At 44.5% G+C, this 22,352-nt stretch overlaps 1 protein-coding gene across 1 annotated transcript in view; it reads left to right on the top strand.

Moving 5' to 3' along the window:
* The first annotated feature begins 2,749 nt into the window (after positions 1-2,749).
* The window catches only part of GALNT10 (polypeptide N-acetylgalactosaminyltransferase 10), a 76,013-nt gene continuing 56,410 nt past the window's right edge, over positions 2,750-22,352 (top strand). The window contains exon 1 of the mRNA XM_058848650.1: positions 2,750-3,052. Within this exon, the coding sequence (XP_058704633.1) occupies positions 2,879-3,052 (174 nt within the window). The 5' untranslated portion in view covers positions 2,750-2,878. The remainder of the gene's footprint in view (positions 3,053-22,352) is intronic.

Raw genomic sequence — 22,352 nt, 5'->3', positions numbered from 1 at the left:
CTGCAGCTGGGAGTGTGGAAAGCCAGCTCTTGTCTCACTTATGACCTTTCACCAGGAGAGAGGGGATCCCATAACCATTCACCTCACTTACAGGGATCCAAAGGACTCCCTGCTTTCCATCAGCCACCCCTGCAGAAGTTCCAAGGTCGAAATGCAGCCCTTCACATGAGTCAGTCCTTGCCCTGAGGAGCTGCAGTCGGAGGAGACCAGAAGGCAGGAGAACACTGATTCCCTACGTCTGTGCCATCTCGTCTCCATGCTGTCATGCCATCTGTGGGCTTTATCCCAGGAACTCCTGTCACATCCACTCCCATTAGCATTTTTCAGTGCTCTCCTGCCCTTTCCCAGCATCTGCTGACCGAGTCCCTCTGGTCAACGCTGCTCCTCATCCTTCATCAAGGCTTTTAATTTTCATGATGCTGTTACCCACTTTTGCTGCACTCTGCCCTGCAGCAGCTCAGCACACGAGCTGCAAACCAGGCAACCCAGCTCGCTAGCAAAGAGAGCTTCCAGACGGGGATTGAGCTGCTATTAATTTATCCTATATTTGTTTTGAAAAGATGCCTGGGGAAGGTACACCATTTCCCTTTCCAGTTAGAGGCTTAACAGCCACAGGCGTTCTCCTTTCTCAGAAATGTAAATCCATGTTTATTTTGCATGTACCCGATCAATCCCCAAGGCATTGCATCCAACAGGCCAAAATCAGAGTTCTGTCTCCACCAAAACACTTCAGGAGAAAGAGAAGAGGTAGACATGCTCTACCTTTACTTTCACCCTAACAACATCTTTACTTTAGATGTTTAGAAACATCTATTTGTTTGGGACCGAGGCAGCTGCATGGAGTATAAATTATTTTAATTGGTAAGCCCAACAGGACTCACTCCGTCTTAAAGCAGAAAGGGAAGACCTGGAACATCCATTTCCAGAGTAATCACTGAGGAGCAGCCAGACTTCAATTCCCACGAGGCTCTTCAGAGGGCTTGATCATTCAGGATGCTCTCACATATACAAAATACTAATCTACCTGCTGCACCAGCCATAATCTGTTCCCAGTTAAAACTTGTGCAACTCTGCTGATGCCAATTTATGAAGCAAACATTTAATTTAGCGAGCAGGCTCACAATCCTAAATTTAAACATATGTCAAGCCAGCTAGTGGCTTTGTTTTAATTAACTCTCAAACTTTGTGGCTGTCATTTCTTTATATAAACGGGGATGTTCTGCCAAGGGCAGCCTGTGAGCCTGTGTGCATCCCTACGAAACCTCCTGCTATTTCACAGCCACTTTTCAAAGAGCTCTTGCAGAGGCAAGGGGATGTGGATGTTATTATAAGGGTCCATATGGCAGTACACTGGCACTGCAGCATTAAATCAGAGGTATTGTAGCTTTCCAGCCTGGATTCTCACAGTACCAGGTAATGTATATGTAGCTTTATTGTTGTACAATTTTAGTGGCTATGCATTATTCAGGAGCAGCCTAAGTCTCTGCACTGCCGGAGGTGATTCAGTGATGATAAAGGGAATACGCTTTGCTCTAAAGGCAGGAGTGAAGGGATTTCACGGGTCGCTATCTTCTCCACCCACGGAGAAACAATGGAAGCGTTAACACTTCTGGTAAAGAAATCAGCTGGCGACAAATTCTCATCGATAATTAAAATGAAAGCACAAGCTGCCTTAACATGTAGTTAGACTTAGGAACTGTAACCTGCTCTCTAAATTAAATGCTTTCCTTGATAATTTGGCTCTCGCAGCAGACACTGAAATCTGCTGGAAGATGCCATCTAGTGGGTTATGGAAGTTTATTTAAGTTTAAATCCACTTGCTGGTGTGGGGCGAGGGTGGCAAGAGCTGCAAATGTGGGGTGCACAATGGTTTCCGTAGACATTTTGTTGTTGCTCCAGGAAATTAGGTATTTCCCTGCGGAGGTTTGCATTGGAAGAGCACTAATATTTATTTTACCAGTGCCCAGCAGGGCACCGGATTGTCACAGCTTCGCTGTTGACACAGCCGAGCCTGACGGCTGTTGTGCTGGCAGAGCATCTTCCTGAGCGCCGGGGCTGCCTGCTCCTCATTGAGAAAACGGATCCGCTCCCCATTTTTGGGAAAGCTCTGCCGCCATTGTTTGTTTTTCCTAAAAAGGCCCTTCAAACACTATCCTATGCCTCTAAATTACGTAGTTTACGTTATAGTTGAAGCCACTTAATGGCTATCCGACAGAACAGCACTGTTTTTTAATGCGAGCCACGGGTGGGTGTGGATTTGGAGCGATCGTGCCTGTTGGTGTGGCCGGCGATGGCATCTCCATCCGCGGTGGAGGAGAGCGGATTGTCCCCTCCTGGTTCTTGTGTGCCCGTGGGGCGAACTCCAACCCTTTGGGGACCACCTGGACCCTTCGGGGAGCACCTGCAGCCCTTAACCTTCATCCTGCTCTGCTTCTCCCAGCCCAGTCCCCGCTCCCATCTAAGGGCTCCCCCCCATTAAGGGGTTTTAAGCCAATTAACCACCTTAACTCCCCCCCATCGGCGGTCGGTTCGAATCCCGCTCCGGCGGCGCCCGCCCAGACACCCCGCCGTGCCGCGGCATCCTCGGAGCGCTGTTCTTAGAGAGTCATTAGCGGGGAGTCATTAGCGGAGGGTCATTAGTGGAGGGTAATTAGCGGGGAGCGGGGGCGGGGTCTCCCCGGGCGGTGGGCGGGGTCTCGGAGGCCACGCCCCCCGCGCGCGGAGCGGAAGTGCCGGAGTTGCCGCCCGGCGCCGCCGCCGAGCGCGGGCGAAAGTTGCGCTCCGGGAGCGCGGCGGGGGCGGCGGGACCGCGCTCCCTCCTCAGCCCCGGCTCCTCGGCCCCATCCCGCTGCTCAGCCCGCTCCCGGCAGCCGCTCCGATGCGGCGGAAGCAGAAGCGGCTGCTGCAGGCGGTGGGGCTGGCGCTGGCCGCCCTCGTCTTCTTGCCCAATGTGGGGCTCTGGTCCCTGTACCGCGAGCGGCAGCTGGAGGGCGGCGGCGCGGCCGGCGGGGACGGGGCGGCCGCCGCGGGGGCAGCGGTCGGTGAGGCGCCGGTGAGTGGCGGGGCTGGGGGGGCTGAGCGGCACCGAGTGTGCTGGAGGGAGCGGTGGCAGCCGCTGGGTGAGGGTCGGGGGGGAGCGGTGGCAGCCGCTGGGTGAGGGTCTGGGGGGAGCGGTGGCAGCCGGTGGGTGAGGGTCGGGGGGGAGCGGTGGCAGCCGCTGGGTGAGGGTCGGGGGATTCCCGTGGCAGCCGGTGGGTGAGGGTCGGGGGGGAGCGGTGGCAGCCGCTGGGTGAGGGTCGGGAGGGTTCCCCTGGCAGCCGGTGAGTGAGGGTCGGGGGGGAGCGGTGGCAGCCGCTGGGTGAGGGTCGGGGGGGAGCGGTGGCAGCCGCTGGGTGAGGGTCGGGGGGTTCCCGTGGCAGCCGCTGGGTGAGGGTCGGGAGGGTTCCCGTGGCAGCCGCTGGGTGAGGGTCGGAGGGGAGCGGTGGCAGCCGCTGGGTGAGGGTCGGAGGGGAGCGGTGGCAGCCGGTGGGTGAGGGTCGGGAGGGTTCCCGTGGCAGCCGCTGGGTGAGGGTCGGGGGGTTCCCGTGGCAGCCGCTGGGTGAGGGTCCGGGGGGTGCGGTGGCAGCCGGTGGGTGAGGGTCGGGGGGTCTCCCCTGTCGCACGGGGCGTGTGCGGGGCTGAGTGCGACCCCTCCCCGTCACAGAGGGGGCCGAGAAGCGGCAGCCGCCCCTATAAGAGGAGGGGGCAAGGGAGGGAAGCCGGGTGGGCTCCCGGCTGGGAAGGAGATGTTTTATGTCTCCTGTGCCTGCGTTGGAGGGGGAGCGCGAGTACTTTCTTGGCAATTGACGGGTGCGAGGACGGGAGGGTCTCCTTGCCTTTTTTTGGCTGAGCGTGGTAAGGAAATAAAGCAAGGTCTTTGCTTCTTGCGCCAAGGAGCGAGGAAGGGGAGCTCGTCCCATCCGTGCACAGAAAGAACGGCAGTTCTGTTTCCCTAGGGAGTGCCTCCGTGCCATTTCTCTTCGCCTGCCTTGCAAGGGCGTGGGGCGCAAACATCACCTGTTACTCTGCGTCCCTGCAGAGCTCAGGGCCAGGGCTAGCAGCGAGTACCAGGTGGAGCTGGAGGATTATGTCAGTGATGCTCCTTTGGGAAAAGAGAATAACTCTTCCTGAGAGGCAGAGGATGCCTGCCGGATACGTGGCCTGAGGATGTTGCTACACATGGCTGCATTCATTTCTTGTGCCACTGGTGTAGTAGTAAATTTAACATCCAGACCTGTGTACTGTGTGAGTGAGGATGGCTGGATCACCTAAATTAGACGATTGGAAGCACAGTTTAGCTGCACTTACTTTTGGCTGCGTAATTGCTTTGTCCCCTTCTGGGTTTAGCTTCGTGCCATTAAGAATGATTGGGACTTGAAAGCTTGAAATGTCATTGTGTAACTATCAGTTCAGCTGCCACTTTAAAAGGCTCTGCTTGTTCAAAACCACTTAAAACTCTTAGTTGTCTAAATCTTTCCCTCCTTGGAGACTTCCTGCTGTAACTGCACCGTAAAGGTGGAGAAACCTGCTGTGACAATTTCTGCTCTGAGGGAGAGAAGGCTCTCAAAAAGCTGTACTCAAACTGGGGCTGAGCTCTTCTTTCCCCAAGAAATGCCTTTTCAAATTCAAGCTTTTTAGTGTAAGTCTGGATAAAACCATGCTTGTGTCCCATGCTATTGGGGAAAGGGCTGTTGCCTGTCATAAAACATACATTTGCAGCAAATCCTCAAACCTGTGCAGAAGTCCTTTTGATGTGATCACGCAGTGATCATTACATGCCTGGAGTTCCTGATGTTACTGCCTTATGCTTGTATTTCTGTGAGATGCAGGGAATCTATTTTACATGACTGGTGAAAATGCAGCTCTGCTCCATAACTCCATGTGGCACGGTGTTAGGGCGAAATGAAGACCTCTGTAAAATCATGTGTCCTCCAGAGATAACGAGGAGAAAGTTGGTAATTATTCTTTAAGAGGCTTCAAAGTGACAAGTTGACTTGAACGGTTTTGGTCTTCCAAAATTGTCCTCGTACTGTAGGCTTTGGGTAGGTGTAAGCCAGGCAGTGTCTCTCTGCTGATTTCAGTGTCCTTGCAGTGTTCTCGGTGTTTAGGTATCCTGAGCTGCCCATGTTGTACACAATGCCTGCTCCATTTTTCTTTATGTCTCTGTAAAGTATGGCAGCTGTCAGTGAATTGAGATCTGCTTTTGTTTTGATGGTGTGTGGAGCTGGGCAGAAAACGCCTGTGCAGCTCGCAGGAAAATTTGCAGTAAAACCTCTCTGCACTTGTGTAAATCAGAGTTGCTGGGTTTTAGGTTGAAGGCTTCATCTTCCAGTCTAATTAACGTGGAGTTATGGGCTGCAGGGGGTCTGTGAGTGAAGATGTATTTGTGTCATGTGCTTATTTTTTGAATGATTTGGCCCTGCAATGATAGCTCCAGTTGCATTGAGCAAGGAAAAACATAGCCTAAAGGACAGCAGGCTGTCTTGGTAAAAATAATTTCAGATGAAGCAGAATAAAAACAACTCGAATGTGATTTTGTTTTTCTGTTTATTTGTGTGGGTTTGTTTTACTGTTGTCATAGAGGTATCTGCCAGCTGACTGCAGAGGGTTTTTTGGGCATCCTCACAATCAATGGTTGCAGCCTCTCTTCCTCGGTCCCAACAAGCATTCATGGGTTTTGTACTTAATAATCAACTTCCAGCTTGTAAATGAATATGCTGTTTGTCTGCTTGTTCCCGATGCCGTTTGAAAGAGCTGACTTCTTAATACAAAAACTCCAGATGATAGGAGAGAATATAATGAAAAAATATATTCAGAGCAGTCAGAAAAGATTTTCTTCTGTTTCTGGCTTTAATTTGCCTTTTTGTGCAGGCTAATCTTTGAATTGAGGACATTTCCTATGTACTTCAGAATTGAGCTTTTCAATGAAATCTCTGTCCAGGCTCATTCTTTCTCTTTAAATGGTGTCTGCTGTTTCAGTCAGTAGTTTTATCCCTCAGAGTAACAGCAGAAGGGGGAAGAAGGTTTTAAGAAACAGCTGAATTAAAGCTATAAAACAATCCCTAGAACCTTGGCATGATGCTAAAATTTTGAAGTTTGAAACCATCCAGGAGCTTTTGTTGTCTGTCTGTGCTGCATGTTACCTTTAGTAACACAGCAATATAAATCACTATAGGTGATTTGGCTTTATTTAATCTTTCTAGTGCCTAAAACAAATGTCAGAAAATTAAGCAATCAGAAACGATGTAAATATATTCTAGGAAAGATTATTCTAAATGGTTTCTGCGGAAGTGCCTAGGCAGCTAATTGCTTCTGTATTTACATGTTCAGGGGAAACATTATGGTGGCTGAAAATAGTGTCTTGCTTTAATAAGGAGGGTAAAGTTTCTGCTCTTTCCTTCTGCCTTTGGGTTTGCTCTTTTGCAGCTCTGTGGGTGCTTCTTGCTCGACAGAGGAGAGATGGAGAGAAGTCATCAAGGTCTTGGCCTCAAGGTCGTGCTGCAGATCTCCACAGAAAAGCTGAAGCTTTGAGTTAGTCCTCACTTAACTGCTGTGTGCTCAGAAGCGGCCTCTGTCGCTCTGTACAGTGGCTCAGCAGAGGAGATGATCTGGGATGTCCTTTTTTCCTGGGGTGTGTAACAGGTCTGGCTTCAAATGAGGATGGTGGCATCGTGGTACTGAAATGTTTCTGCTGACAGCTTAGAAGATGCTTTCACTTCATGACTGTACTGTTTGCTCACCACTACGTGTGTCTCGGTGTGCTCACGGAATGCAGATTGACTTTTCTGTAGATTCATCTTTTTCTTTTTTTAACAACTATTCAATAAGTAAAAACATACGATCTGTGGGTGTGGGGGTAGGAAGAAGCAAAAGGAATGCAGCTATTCCTTTTGTCTCTTGGATCTCTGCTGTCTGCCTCAGAGGCTGCTGAGCATCCTCAGCCGAAATGTTTAATTGATGTGGATGTAGCTTTGCAGTGTGTGAACCCTGGATGAGTTAGGCTGTGGGCTGGTGGTTTATGCTTGGGCTAATGCAAGTATTTATGTGCCTTCCAATGCTCTGCAGAGCTACTGCTCTGCACTTCTGTGTTCAGGCTGGAGATCTGCACTCTGTGTGAAATCTGCTGTTCTGGGAATGTGGCATTTGAGCTCGGAGAGATACTAAGCTTGAAGGTTTTTCTTTGAATTGCTGGCTAAAAGCACTGTAGCAAATTAGCTGCCTTTCGTGGCAGCGCGTTTTTATCTGATATGATGAATGCTTTATGGAGTCACCCTGTAGCTTGTTGTAGCAGTAATTTGTGCTCTATAAATTAACTCGGGAGCATGATGGAAGTGTATAAATCACATCGGTGATTGTGTGGTGCCCTCTGCTGCCGGCTGGCTGGAGTGATGTGGGGTACACCCTCCTGCTGCTTCCTTGGCAATAGGAAACCGACTGCAAACCTGGGACTGGAAAATGGCTTGGGAGGATGCTGTTGTTGGAAAGTTTGGGGCGATAAACTTTGGCCTTAGTGCCATCGAGCCTAAAGTTTGCAGCTGGCATGGCTGAAAATGCAGCCCTGGTGATGATCTGAGAGTGGAGCGATGCTCTGCCTTCCAGGCTGCCACTGCTCGTGTCCTCCTCAGCTGGGGAAGGGGACAGGCTTTGCTCTTCTGACCTGGGGACAGCTGTGAGGTTGTCAAGGTTTGTCAGCATTGTGGTGTGGTTGGCGAAAAACTAATAAGGAAGAGGGTGTTTGTTAAAAAACAGGGTCAGGGCTGGGGAGGGAGGAGAGGGGCTTGGGGAAAATTAGAGGAAAACCTTTTCTGCTCTCTGCCTGCCAGAGGGGAATTGGACAACCAGCCCACTGTATTTCACAGGCAGAGTCCTCTGGCAGGTGGACTGGTCCTGTCCTAGACCTTGCTGCTGCTCCTGTCGGGGGTCTGGCTCTCTGCAGACCTCCTGGGCACTGCTGTGGTGGCAGCTGTGTTTGCCAGGCACTCATCAGCTGATGTAAAGGGAGACTTTGAAAAGCTTGTTTTTGTAAGTATAGTGTAAAACAATTGGCATCAAAGGACTGGAGTGCAAGTGCTACAGCTGAACAAGCCTGTTTTAATTTAAGAGTGACTGGTTGAATGTGGGCTACTCTGAAGTTTATCACTTCAGTGAGTGCACTTGTAAAATGAGCAGGGCTTTCTGAGCTAGGTAAGCATGTCCTGTACTCATGATTGGCAAAGAGAGCTGAAGTGAAGGTGAAGTGTCTAAACCATCTCACAGCTGTAAAGTGCAAAGTAAAATTTGAAAATATGTTTATAAAGAAACTGGAGTTTTCAGTGGCCTTTACTCAAGGTCTCATTGTGGTAATCATCATTGTAATGGCAGCACAGAGCTGAATGAACAAATGGGCTGTATTGTAGGTCTTCTATGCTGTGTGAAAATAAAAGGTTTATTATACTTTTTATTCTTCATCCCCAAGCAGGTCCTTCTGTTATTGGAAAAGTGGTTCTGTTCCACTGTTCAAACATGCTCCATATGCACTTAATTGCTGCAACAGTGACCTTTCTTCATGGAAGGAAGATTTCCACTGCAAAACTTTTTGGCTCCTGGCACCTGGACTATGCTTTAGGTCACTGCTGAAAACCATAATCATGTGGTGATCTCCAGAGCTGTGTGTTTTTCCTGAAAGAATATGAATCAAATTGCACGAGACGACTGATTTAAGAGCAACCACAGTTATAAATTTCCTGGCAGATAACTGCCAGGTATTTGACTTAAGAGGACTGAAAAACTAACGGGAAGTTACTTATTACCAGTGAGGAGAGTTGGTGAAATTAGGCAGAAAACTGTTATTAATCAGACTTTGTTATATAGTGCCACCTTCCACTAGCTGTTTGAATACAGCTACAGGCATCACTAGAAAAAGATAAAGAACTGCAGTTTACCTTCCTGTCACTCTGTATTTGCTTCCTTGCGGAGCCAGCTGTAACCCTGCTTACTTTGTGTAGGAACAGACCCTGTCTAACTTTGAGGAAATTGTATCCAGGTGTTAAAACAGCTCTGCATGCTGCTCCTGTTTGTTTGCAGCCTTTTCCTGCAGCAGGTGAAGGCAGGCAGCCTTCAGCTTCCTTCTGGGAAGTACGGAGCTGGGAGGAGGGATTCCGCTGTATGCTGGAAATATCAGTAGAAGAAAAATTGTGCTGCTGGAATTTGTTTTGATTCCCCATGAAAGCAGCCATTTCCACCTGTGAGCTTGTTATCCCGTGGGTTTTAGTGGAGCTGTCAGTGGTAGGTTTTTATGGAGTGCACCTCAGCCAGAGTGCAGAGAGTTCCCTGGTACTTCAGCACGGTGTAAATGCTCATGTAAAAGCTGCTGTGGTATTTGCCATCAGGACACTCTCTTTCTCTAGTGTCCATCCTGTTTCATGCTTCCATCCTGTTAAATCTGTGGAGTAACCTGAGTTAACAGTGCTTCTGTTCAGTAGTAGCATGAATAATGCACAATTCTGTGTACACTCGGGGAGAGAGGTGGCTGCAGTGATTTTTGTGCATATGAAATTTTTTATTAGTAATAATTCCCCTCAGGTCAAGTGACCTGAGTGTCTGTGTGCAGATTTTTCTTCTGGATTACATTGTCTAGAAAACTGGAAAGGCTGAATGGATTAAAAACTGTCTACTGTGATGGCAAACAGACATTAATGATTGATTATTTTAATAATCATTCATTTAAATATTATTTATATGTTGCTTCAGTCAGTCTGAGCTAGATTTGGAATAGTTACTTTCTGTTAATTTAATTTGCTCTCTGTACTTACTCTGAAATCAGATTTCTGCCTGACATTTGCACTTTGTCTAAATTTGATCTGTCCCTGAACAGAAAGATTTTGGTCAGTCCTTGACCAGGCTGGTCACTTGCATATTCCTTCTAGATGCAGCTTGGCCTGGGATTCCTCTGCTTCTAGAGACTTGTATAAATGACATTCTATCTTGCCTTCAGGCCCCAGATTGTTTGCAGAACCAAAAGCTGTCGGTGGGGATTTTTAGCAGTTCAGGGATAGTGTGAATCTGTTTATCATGTTTCACAGACTCCTGAACAAATTCTGGTGCCTGAGTCACTTTCAGGAGTGTAACAGTGTGATGCTTAATTTCCAAATCCAGGGATAATAGCCCCCACTTTCTAATTTTAAAAATCCATGTTCTGCTTTCAGACTGCCTTTTGTCTTGGTGGTGGTGGAAAAAACTTAAATATTGTCTGTTATCTCTTGAAGAGTCTGCTTGTGGTTTTCCCTTCAGGTCATGACTTCTTACAGCTCAGGGAGCCAGTAAGAGCTACTGGTCCTGCTTTACTCCACATGAAGCCTGGCCTCTCAGCTGCAATGATATCTTTTCTATCGGTGTAACCAACACCCCTGGTGGTATTTCCTGCATTTGTGTTACCCTGCGTGGGTGTTGGATAGGCAACAAGGAATGGAGTGTTTATCTACACAGCTTTGTTAAGAATATAAGTAGTAGTGGATATCAAATTATGGCTGACTTGTCAGACTCTGCCTCCTTTGTTAGATTTACAGGGTCTGGCAAACGATTGGAGAAAGCTACAGATCAGTAAATCAATACAAGTACAAAGAGTTGCCAGGCAGCCCTTCTTTTCAAATGCCTGGGTAGAAGAGTAACTTTTACTGTGTCTGAGATCTGCTGGCAGCTCTGCACCCCCTAAAGTACAACATATGGGTTGTTTGACATGTCTCCTTATTGTTCCTTGTGTAAACTTGATAAAGCCTTAACTTGCAGCTTCAAAGAAGGGAGGTCTACCGTTTTTTGGTCCTTAAATTTTCTTTTCTTTGTAAATAATTACCTCTCTTCTCTGGCCTTTTGCAGTTCCTCCATTTTCTCTGATCTTAGCTCTGGGTTATAAGAGAGCTCCCCAGAGTATATATCTGTAATTAAAGCTTTTAAACCACAGTTACAGTGGAGCATCAGCGGTGCTCTTGTGCAACCACTATCCAAGGGAGGAACTTGCTTCAGTAGAAAAGTTGTTGATTTAATTGCAACCAAAGTCTCTCCTATCCCACTCATAGAGTTTCCTCTGATACTCCTTCATGCCTTCCTGCTTTGCTAAGTTGTCTTTCTAAATCTGATGACCATTAATGGCACATCTTCTGTAGCTCACAAGAATAAAAAGGTTTTATTTAGTCCGCCTGTCATTTTCTGGAAACACAGGCTGCCAGCTACTGCAAATCATGTCCCTCACGAGTACATTCAGAGACCTGGAGGGTTTAAAATGGAAACCCTGTTTTAATGAGCAAACTCGTGTAACTCATGTGGATATTTTGATTCTTCCCTTGGCCAGAAATAGAAAGCAAAGGAAGGGAAGGAGGACAGAGTCTACCAAGGCTTGACTGTGTTGTGCTTCCTGGCTTGGTGGAGAAGCTCACCCTTAATGTCACCAAATAAAATGACTATATCTTCCAGTCTCAAATTCTTATTAATTTTTCAGCTTTGATAGTTTTTTCCTTCTCAATTAGCACACATAGCAAAAAGCAACTTCTAAAAAATGTCTTTCAAAACAGTGAATGCTGACATCCTTCCCTGTTAGGCAGAGAATTGCTTCTGCCCAGAGGTAACTAATTTCTGATCAAAGCATCTCCCCTTGCTACTAATATGTATTTCTCATGTGCATGCCATCTGTAGCTGATCTAGCATTGACCTAACACCTTTCCCTGATGTAGCTTTCAGAAAGAACTTGTCCTGTTCTTTGTGGTTGCAGATCACAAGGCAACTGCTGAAGTGAAGCTTCCAAAAGTCAGAATATTTTTTTAAATACACAGAAGATGCAGCTGTTTACTGAAATAATGACCAGCAAAGGGGTTAAATTTCAAACGAAAAGAACTCGTGTCTTAAACTTGGATGCCTGTAAATGAAGCCTGTCTTCCTGCTGTAGAGCTATTTGGTCATAAAAAGATTCACAGAATAACAGTAAATCAGTCTGTCTCCTGCAAGAATTTAAATTTTCTGGATGCATGAAGTGTTAGTTTGAATACTCTCCCTTTCAAAAAATCTGATTAGACTGGCATTTTGTCTTTGTTAGTCAAGGTCTTGTGATGTTTTGTGACTTTACCAGATCTTATCTGTAAACACTGTCAGCTGTCCCTCTTCCACACGGAGCTGCCTTGCTTCAGCCCTCCTGAACAACTGGGGTTTTTTTAAAAGCTTAAGATGCTATGAAAAGTTCTGCTCTGCTTGATCCCTAAAGCCTGAAATCCTTTGCTTGCAGCTCTGTGTGCAAGCTAAGGTGACTTTTCAAAGGAAAGTCATTTTGTTCTCTGTCTGCATATGATTATTCAGAAGATCTAAAATTTTAATCCCCATCGTAGCCAGTCTTGTTTTTTTTCTCAGTGGAAGATCACATTGGCTTGTTTTTCTATAAGTTGCCTTTACTTGTGTTCAGATTCATTTGGGAGGTTACTATTACCTAGTTGATCAGTCTGGCAAGGAAACAATTTTTCTCCATGATGGCAAAGAACTAGATTTTTCTTTCTTGAGCTTCCCCAATGCTTCCCAGCCTTCACATGAAGTCCAAAGAATAAATGTTCACAGGGACTAGTAAGGATGAGCTGTTTCTTAATAAATAAAACAGGTGAAACAGTTTGAGTGTTCTTAACACTTAGACTAAAGTTTTCAAAGATGTCTTAGAGTATGATGTTCCTTTGAAAAATAAGAGTCTTATTGACTTTGATCTAGGGTATGGTATAAAAATAATCACAACCAGTACTGGCATCCCATAAGATTTTTTTTTTGTTTGTTTTCTGGGGGTTTTTATAATCTTTTTAAAAGACTAAGAAGCTCCTTCACTTCTGCTCAGACTGACTTTAATCTTAACTCTGCTTCCTTGGAAGCGGCTCTCTTTAGAGACTGTAATTTCAGCTCAGATAAATACAAGCAAAATATATTCCATCACTGAGGAAAATCAGAACCCCAAAAACTAGATAAATACAGACATAATGATGTTGTAAAAGGCTCTCATTGGGCAAGTAAGTAATTTTCTGTAACATTACAGAAGGTCACTTAAATTTAGCCTGTCAGTCCATGTTAGCCACTGTGTAACAGGCTTATTCAGGGTCTCAAAAAGAAGTGAACCCTGTAATTATCTTCTGTCTTCTCATTTATCTCCCAGGTGGCCTGTTGCTAGTGTTTTATGTGTGATAGCCAAGTAAGAAGGAATAACTCTTTTTTTCACTCCTGTGCATGTTGGTTTTGCTGATCCACCAAATACTCTCTGGGCTGCCACTTCCCTTTGATTCTCAGGCTGTGGCTTACTGTGTCGGAAATACTTCAAACTCCTATGGATATCTTGCTGTTGCATGCTGCCTTTTTTTTTTTTTATGTGTGTGGCTGTTTTGGAAACTGATTCAAGGCACTAATTTAGCCTAGGAAAAAAAGTCTCCCTTCAGAAAACCAGCATCTGCTCACAGGTCTTATTCGCAGCAGTGAAGAAGTTATATTGGTACAGTTAAAGCATTTGGAGTGAGATTTCTCAAGATTATTTTGCTTGCTTGGTACTGAGGGCATGGAGGTAAACTGCAAAAATATCTTCAAAGTATTAGAAGACCTGGGATTTTAATGCAGAAACTGGCAGAATTGTATCTGATTATGTGTCTGGAGAGCAGAGAACTATCCAGGTTATCATTGTTGCTGTCACAGCTGATTTTTGAAAAGGTGATTCTTGATCCATTGTGCCCCACATTGTTTCTGATCTTTGGATGTGAATTGTGTGCTCTGCTGATGGGGATATGGAAGATGGGAAAAGTCTTATCAGCAACATGTGAAGGTCCTACTTGTGTTGTCCTTGATTTTGACTGCTGCAGAGAATCTGTGTATAAAAGATAACAAATTTTCGTTTATTGTACTGTCATATTTTCTGCAAATAGGAACTTGGACCTGCTGATTACAGAAAAAGAGTCCTTGGCAAGGCAATTGCAAACTAACAAGTGTCTTGAACCTCAATCTGTACCAACATGATTTTCTGTGCATCTTGGCCAAAGCTGTTATCAGCATAAACTAATACTGGTCACTCTGGGTTAAAGGCCTGAACTGTGGAAACAACTGATGGCTTGTGGCTTTTCAAGTGCTGATATTTTTATAATAAGAGGCTGCTCCTGGTAGAAATGCATCTGAGAAGCCATGAATTATCATGAATACGTGAGCAGAGAGCACTGGCATTGCTGATAAATTAGCTGGGAATTGTCAGTTGTGTAGAAGAACTCAAATATTGGTTTAACCTGAAAATGTGAAATTAAATAGAAAAGAACAGATTTCCTCTCTGGATACTTGAAAACAATAACAAGTCATGTGATAACTTGTTTTAGAAAGTATTTCTAGAGGGTATGAGTTTTCAAGCCTAATGCAGTGAAGTCTATTTTTATAGTCCTTGAAAACAAAACCTGACAGACCATATTTGCCAGCACTTATATTGCTCTGGTGACAGTGCTTCTTTTTAGAGCATGCCAGAGGAAATACTCTGTGCTGGAGCATATGTCAGTGATTAGTGGGACCAGTGCTGCAGGATGAAGTGGAAGAAATATGGTTGTGTGAAGAAAAAGCTGAATGGACAGAACGTGAGAAATGTAGCGGTTTATGGGTCGGGTTTAGGGTAGGAATGGAAAATAGCTATTTTTAGGGATATCTGTATGTATCTGACATGCTGTCTTCCAAATCATTGAGGTTTAACTGAGAGGATAACTGCTGTCTTTCTCTGTGTGTTCCCCTTAATTTCTTCTTCATGTAGAGAATGGTTTTCCCTTTGATCACTGTATTATGCAGGTGTTTCATAATGCAGATATTTGTATGCTCAGGGTGAACTGAAAACCTCAGGAAGTGGAAGACTTTGGTGCCCAGCCATTTTGTGAATTTGTGGATTTAAGGCAGAGGATGATCCTCAGAAACCAGCTGAGTCTTTCCAGAGCTGACATCCTGGACCCAGAATTCTTACCAGTCAAGCCCATGAGGTGTGTGCTCATGTCTGGGTTTGGGGTGGCATTTGTCACCTCCTTCTGCCCCCAGGGCTGTCCTTGGCATTGACCACCCTGTGCAGGATGCCGAGGTCAGAGCACAGCTCTCAGCCCAAGTCCTGCACGAGCCATCTGGGACTCTGGGTACTTGTGTTCAAAGTCCTGGGGTGCAGGGAAGAGGATGGAGCCCTGCTGCCCTTCTCAGGGATCACTGACAGCTCTTCCTCAAGAGCTGCAGGGCAGGAGCTACATCCTCAGTTGACTTTGCCTCCCTGCTTTGACCATGCAAAATAACAAATATCGGTGTTCTTTGCAGGCACCAAAGCGTGCAGACAGGTACAAGTGATTCATGTGCAATATAGAGGCACCACTGTACATAAGCCATGCACCAAAACCTGGAGAAATCAGGTGAAAAGCCTGTTTTCTCATACCCAGTTGTTTTAACATGATCCTGAAAGCACCCACAGACCTCACTCAAGGACGCAGACCCCACTGTGGCAAACACAAAGCTGCAAGATGTGCAGCCTTGTGATTTTTCAAGTTTCTTGTATATTTAGCCCTTGACATCATAGGTTAGTCATCAGTCAAGTGCTGTAAAAACGTTCTGCTGCTTCACCCTGTTTTTCCTATCTTGTCACTTATATTGGAGTGCTCCAAAATGTTTGCTATTCAACATAAATGGGAATAAAATGGAAATGCTCTGTTCTCTTTATCACAATTGATGCCTGTACTTGAACTTTGCCAGTATTTGTTTATGAAAACTGCTTGTTTTCCCCTCTGAAATGTTTTTGTCAGAGCAGCTCAATACAACTTGTATTAGGGGAAGTCAGAAGAGGTTGGTGAATCCCTGAAAACCAAGAAAAGGATAGATTAGACTGCTACATAGAATGACCCAGCTGGTATCAAAATTAGACTGCTGCTGCAAGGTGGACATTTGGCTATTAATATTCAAAGAAATAATGCAAGAGGCCAAGCAATATTTAATTAAATGCAAGTTATAAAATAACTGTCTTGAGCTCACTACACTTGTGATTTACCTGACTTAGACTTTTTTTTTCAGATTTTTCCCTCATATTTAAGTGTTTTTAAAGCTATTTTCGGTCTGGTTTTTGCTACCCTGGAAAGTTCTTGCTTTTGAATAACTCTTGAGATAATTGGAAAAACAGAATTAAATTATTTGGGCCCTTTAGGGAAAAGTGAAGGCTTCATGAGATTTGATTTGTATTTCTATAGCACACAGGAGGCCTAGTCAGAAATCTGCAAGGAGAAAGTAAAACACCCAAAGGCAGGCTGCTTCCCATAAAGTAACCCAAACTGAAAGTATATATTTATTTTCCTTCCCTAAAGTTGCTGTGTAGAAAATACATTAAAAATTGGATTGTTTGCTGGTACTTGTACCAAAAAAAGGAGTTTCTCAGCAGTGTGATAATTGGATTTTGTACTATGTCACCAGTACTGCATGGAGTTCTGAAAGGGACATTTGGGTTTTCACTGGTGACTGAATCCAGTGTTTAAAGATCTTGGTTTTTTCAGTCTGATGTGTGGGGTCTCTCAGTTCTGTAATTGCTTCATACTTGAATCTACTGGCTCAGGCATGAGATTTATGGATCCAGTTTCTTCTTCTTCAGTTTGTCAGAGCTGTGAAAGGAACTGACTTTGAAACCTTGATTATAGTTAATCTTTGTTTTCTTACAACTCTTAAGGATCTAAACATTTAAGAGGAGCACCAGTTTACCTCACTTGGGGGTCACAGCTTCACAATGACAGGGTGTCTTGAGCAAAATGTTTTCAAGCTCATGGAAGTTGTGTTTGTTGATTTTTTTAGATAGGAGTTTTTTGTCTTCTGCTGGAGGGTGTTGAAAGCTGTGGCTCTTGAAGTGTTGTGATGTTACTGTGGACTTGTTCATCATCTGCAGTGATTTCTGCTCGGGAGGTGCAAGAGAATACCAAAGGAAATTTCCTTCCATCCCGCTTAGGAACTTTGTCAGCTTGACATGAATGAGTTTGGGCTTGTGCTCAGTGCTGCTGGATTATGCAGTTGGGATTCTGTTCTGGCTTCCTAAACGAGAGCAGCATGTAACACATCACCATTCTGTGTGTGCAGCCTGCTCTGGTGCTGGTTCTGTGCTGTGTGCCATCAGCAAGAAGGGTCAGGATTTAAATAATGAGATCAGATCATGCACCTGGGTCTTGTTTGAAATCACAGGGTAAAAAGCCTCCAAAACCTCTCAGCAGCTCCTCAAAAGAGGAGACTGGTTGGCAGACAAGACCCTGAAAACTGATTGGTTTTCATGTACTCTTAAAATTTAATGAAATGTAATCCACGGTTTTAATTGCATGTCTGGGTTTACGCATTTAATGTTGACTTTAGCAATTCTGCTTAGTACCTAATGAGGCTGAACTGTTTGTGTAACAGTGAACCTCCTCCAAAAGATCTTAAGATTAACAAATACTTGAAAAAGCAGGGAGGGAGAGACAGCAGTTGCAAAGATATCACCTAGTTTCTTGAAGCTTCTTGAGTTTTAAGTGTCCTTTGTGGTTCAAAGTAATCTTGGCTTCAGTTTGTTATGAAAATTTCCTCCTTCCTGGTGTGCAGAGTGGCTTGGGCGATCCATGGCAAGTGTGTAAGAGATTGCTGTGATCTGAAGCCACAACAGTGGAAGCATCAAGCACGCTCTTTAGCAAACGTAGTGCAGAACAGCGTTCCAGAGGGATGCCAGAAACATCCATTTCTTCATCTGCTCCTCAGGCAGCATCCTAATCCCAAACCCAGCAGACAGAGTGGGCTGCAATGGGCAAACACTTGGCACTAACTCTAGGAAAGCTGATGGGCTGTGAACTAGAAGCATCCCGTGGATCTGACACAGTGCTTGACATAACTCTTAATCTGTGTTAATGGAATTTCCTGAGCAGCCTTAGTTTTTTCATTGTCAGCAAAGGCGGATGTTTCAAGTCTGTGGGGTTGAATATTTGCTCCCAAGGTTCCTACCCAGCTCCAAGGTGGGAACTGCATTCTGGCTCAGCAGGTCAGCGTGCAGCTGATGCAGAAGGTGGTTGCAGCACTCTGGGGTGGTGATTGTGTATCCTCTCTCTTGCTTTCTTGTGTCAGAATAGCTCTGGTTTCTCTCCTGGTCTGCACCTTGAAGGGAAGTGTCTGTCATGTAAACATTTCTGTGTATATATAACAACCTGTAAACACTGAGGTGTTTTGGTATCTTGCAGTGTAAGGGACCATTTAGAAACAGGGGCATTGGTTGGATGGGCAGCTTTCAGAAAGAGAAAGGTGTCTGCTGTAGCTTTTGCTGCTCCATCTATTTCTATCATCGTTTCTATTGCTGGAATGGGACTGGCTGTACTTCAGAAAGGCTATAGTTGAAACAAGTTACAAAACAGCACCCAGCAGGGTATAATCTCCTCCAAATAAGTACTTGATAAGGCGTTTCAAGACATAAGCCTTCTTTAAAGAGTAAAGGAAAGTTCATTGGTATCCAGACAAAGACCCTTTGGCCATCTGGACTTGACTTACTGTTGTCTGCTCTGGCTCTTGGGTGAGGAAGTGCTGTCTGAGCTGTGGATATGAGGTGCTGTGCAACACTTAAGCTCCTTTGACCTAATTCACTTGCTTTTTTGCTGGAGCATGGATTAGCAGTGGCTTGCTGATGCAAAAGTAAGCAGCAGTTAATTCTTGTAAGTCAAGTGTTGTATGACTGTGATTTGGGTAATGCCATCTTTGTGGAAAAAGCAGGACAAATTCCTCAAATGAAGTGATAAAAGAGTGGCTGGGGCAATCCTGGAGGCAAATACTGACACAGCAGATAAGTTGTGTGTTGAGGTTTGGATGATGCTGGCTGCTTCTAACTGCTGCTTTCCCTTTCTGCATCATGACTGATCTCAGCTCAGCCAGAACAGGCTTCCTTGGAGGCCTTAACACATTCCACAGGATTCCAGATTGTTCTGAAAATGCTTTCTAAATGCTCTCTTAATTAAAGATTTCTCTAAGTCAGAATTAAGTTATTAAAATGTTCCAGGCATTTTCTAGAAGTCTTTTGAAAGCTGACTGTACATTCCTTTCAAAGTTGATCTACTGCCTGAGTTACAGAGTAATATTGTACTGCTTGTGGGTTACAGATAAGTTCAAATAAACAAATTATTAGGGTTTTTTGCAGTAGTTTGCCTTTTTGTGAACTGACACTGCTACTGAGTCACTCTTTAGGATTTTGCAATTGTGTAGTTGTGGTTCTTTAGCACTAATGGAAACAAATGTTTCATGTGCCTAGCAAGGCATTTCCAAAATCCCTGGGTATGTCAGAGCAGGTAGTGCTGCATAAGACAATACACTAACAGCCATCTAAAATGCTTTTGTTTCACAGAACCTGTGTCCACTTCTTAAAGACAGGGTGATTACAGATGATAAATCTTGATGATAAATCATACAGAAAAATTGCAGTGTGGCAAGTTTGCTCACCCAGCTGTGGTGCTGCAAGTATTCAATGTGCTACTGAGGTGATCTGAAGGTGACAAGTGCCAGAGAAAGAGAAGCTGTGCTGCTCTTAGTCTGTCCCTGCCAAGCTCTGTGAGAAGAGATGGTTCTCTGCCACCTCAACAGTGGTTAGAGCATCAAAGCCAAACCCTGTTCTGGCTTCAGATACATGTACTGACATGGATTGAGTCCTGTTGTTCTGAGTTTTAATTAGGCTTTTAGTGTTTTAAAGACACACTGCAACCAGAAGTGTTCTGTGTATCAAACTGAAAAGGCTGTGTATTGGAGGGAAGTGGATTTCTGTAGCAGTAAAATGGAGTTCTCAGCTTAAAATACATGTTTGTAAGAGAGCTCTGGTTCTGCTTCCTTTGCAAATGCAAGTTCTGCATAGATTATGTTCTTGCATTTTTCAGGTAGCTTGGAGGAGCTTCAGTGGAGTTGTCACCTTTTCCTGGCTAGCATAGTTAACTTCTGCAGGAAGATGATAATCAGTGTCCCCTTGACTCAGCCAGTGTTAGGAAACCTTGACTGCTGGTTCCAAGATAAAGTCGGTGTACAGGCGTCTTCCTGAGCTTGCAGTTGGCTTTGGCATTTTGCTGTTCAGCTCTATGAAGTTGAGAAAGGTTTTATAAAAAATTAAATCAGAACCTTGTCAGTTTATGTTGCTTCTGCTGGGAGCCATGAGCAGCTGTGAAAGAGCTGATAAAGTTGATGTTCCAGTTCTGACTGGAATTTGGAAGAACATTTCAGGTTAGAACTTTGCCTGAAAACAAATGTGTGGTTGTAGAGAGCACCGTTGTCATGTACATCATCCCAAAATCTTTTACAGCAAATGAAATGTTAATTGTTTTCTGTTTGCTCGGCAATCTTTTGGTGAATCAAAAGCTATGTAATTATCCTTCCTTATTAAAAATTCAGCCATGGGAATGGATGACTGTGTCTGTTTGCTGTGCAATTACTATTAAGTAACAGGAAAGCCTGCTGAGGGGTCAGTCAGCAAAAGCATTACTGGGAAACTGCATCTATGGAGCACATGGGAGCAGAAGACAAATAAGTGTCTTTTGTGTTCTGAAAGAAGGATGAGAGGCAGCTCTTGCAAACTTTGCACTGAGATCAGAGTCTAAGCAGTGAGGGCAGTGAGTGCATTAATCTGTGGTGCTGAGAAAAATGTTTCTTTTCCTAAGATAACAAAGTTTGACAGGGTTGTTTATCTCCCTTAAGTTTCCCGGGAGGTATGAACACAAAGTATGTTGTGCTCTGCCTCCTCTATCACTGTGCTGGATAATTCCTTTGTGAAACATCTTGCCCAGAGAGGTCAGGTTTTTAGTACAAGCCTTGCTCCTCTGTTCCTGCTCTGTTTTTGAGTGTTTTGCAGATGTGCCTGGTTTGTGAGAGGTGCTTTCTCCAGGGTAGCAGAGGTAAAAGGAAGTTTAGAGCTGCTCGCATTTAAAAGACAAGGCAGCATCACGGCTGTGTGAACAGTTGCTGCTTTCTGACCCACAAAACAATAATCATTGGGAAGATGGAGTTTTTGGGGAAGGTTTACAAAGTTTTTGGACCACTTCACTGCAGTTTGGAGCACAATTTGTGTGTTTGTTTAGAGGATTTCCATTTGCAGCAGTCTCCCTGCACTCTTGGTCTGGGTCTGGCTGGTGGAGTGTCCTTAGTGATGCTGAGCTGTGCTCACAGGCCATTTGCTATTTAAATTGAACATTTTTGCCTACCTGTAGCACAAACTGTTGAAGCTGGCTTTAGCCTTTACATTCAGGAGTGCCTATTTGGGCCATAGGAGCAGCAGCTCAAGAACCTTTGCAGCAGGAAAATCCCATCACCTTGTTTGAATAGCTTTCATTCAGAGAGAATGGAAGACCTGGGTCAAAACTGAGTTCCTGACTGATTTAAAATCCCTGCTCTCATGTACTTCTTTTGAAGAAGTAAGCCACTATTTATTTGAGATGAAGTTTAAATTTAAAATCCACAATGTAAATTACTTGGGAAGGGATGTCATTTATGCACCCATAATGGTGATAAGCTGAATAAAACAATTGCAGGAAACTTATTTCTGGGGGAGAAGCCAAGGGAGGTATTTTAGCCGTGGCACTTTTATGATAACTTCTGGAGCTTGCTCCTCTTAACAGAAAGATTATGGATGTTTTACTGGTACAATCAAAACCAGCTGGGTTTGGGGAATTTTAAGGAGTTGTTTTTTAAAGCATTTTTATAAAAACCCAAGAAGTCCAATTAGTAGAATTCAATTCATAAGAGTTTAAAAATTAATGGTAACTTACTTTATGAAATATGGATCACTTGAGACTAAACTAAGAACAGACATATGGTTTTGATTTTTTTTTTTTCTTCTTTAAACACTGGCATAGTGCTAAGGCCAGACAACTTTATTTTCCTGATGCATTATAACCAGCTGCAGATGTTTTAGATGTTATCGCTTCTAAATGGACTCTGACAAATGTCTCCTGGAAGCCAGCAGCTCTAAATATTACATACACTATTCCGAGGAAATGTTGAAAATAAAGTTTTAGGAATTAAATGTTCAGTGTCTGAATCAAGAAAATTTACTTTCTGCTTTTCTCAGGGGGATTTGCTAGCTGAAAACATTATTTTGTGAGACAGGCACAGGTGTTAGTCAAGACACATGTGGAGACTGGAACAAATATTGCCACAGATGGTCTTGCATGGTGTTATTTACTGGCCCTCTACTGTTAATACTGGAAGGTGGGCACTTGAAAAAGATACCTTGACATATAGCTAAATGCTGACCTGGAATTTGTAACAGGTGTACAGCTATTCGGCACTAAGACAAAAAACAACTGAAGTATTTATTAAAACATATGGAA

The sequence above is a fragment of the Poecile atricapillus genome, chromosome 13, assembly GCF_030490865.1.
Source record: "Poecile atricapillus isolate bPoeAtr1 chromosome 13, bPoeAtr1.hap1, whole genome shotgun sequence".
Lineage (NCBI taxonomy): Eukaryota > Metazoa > Chordata > Aves > Passeriformes > Paridae > Poecile > Poecile atricapillus.
Note: the sequence above shows the minus strand (reverse complement) of the source record. Positions and strands in the feature narration are given on the sequence as shown.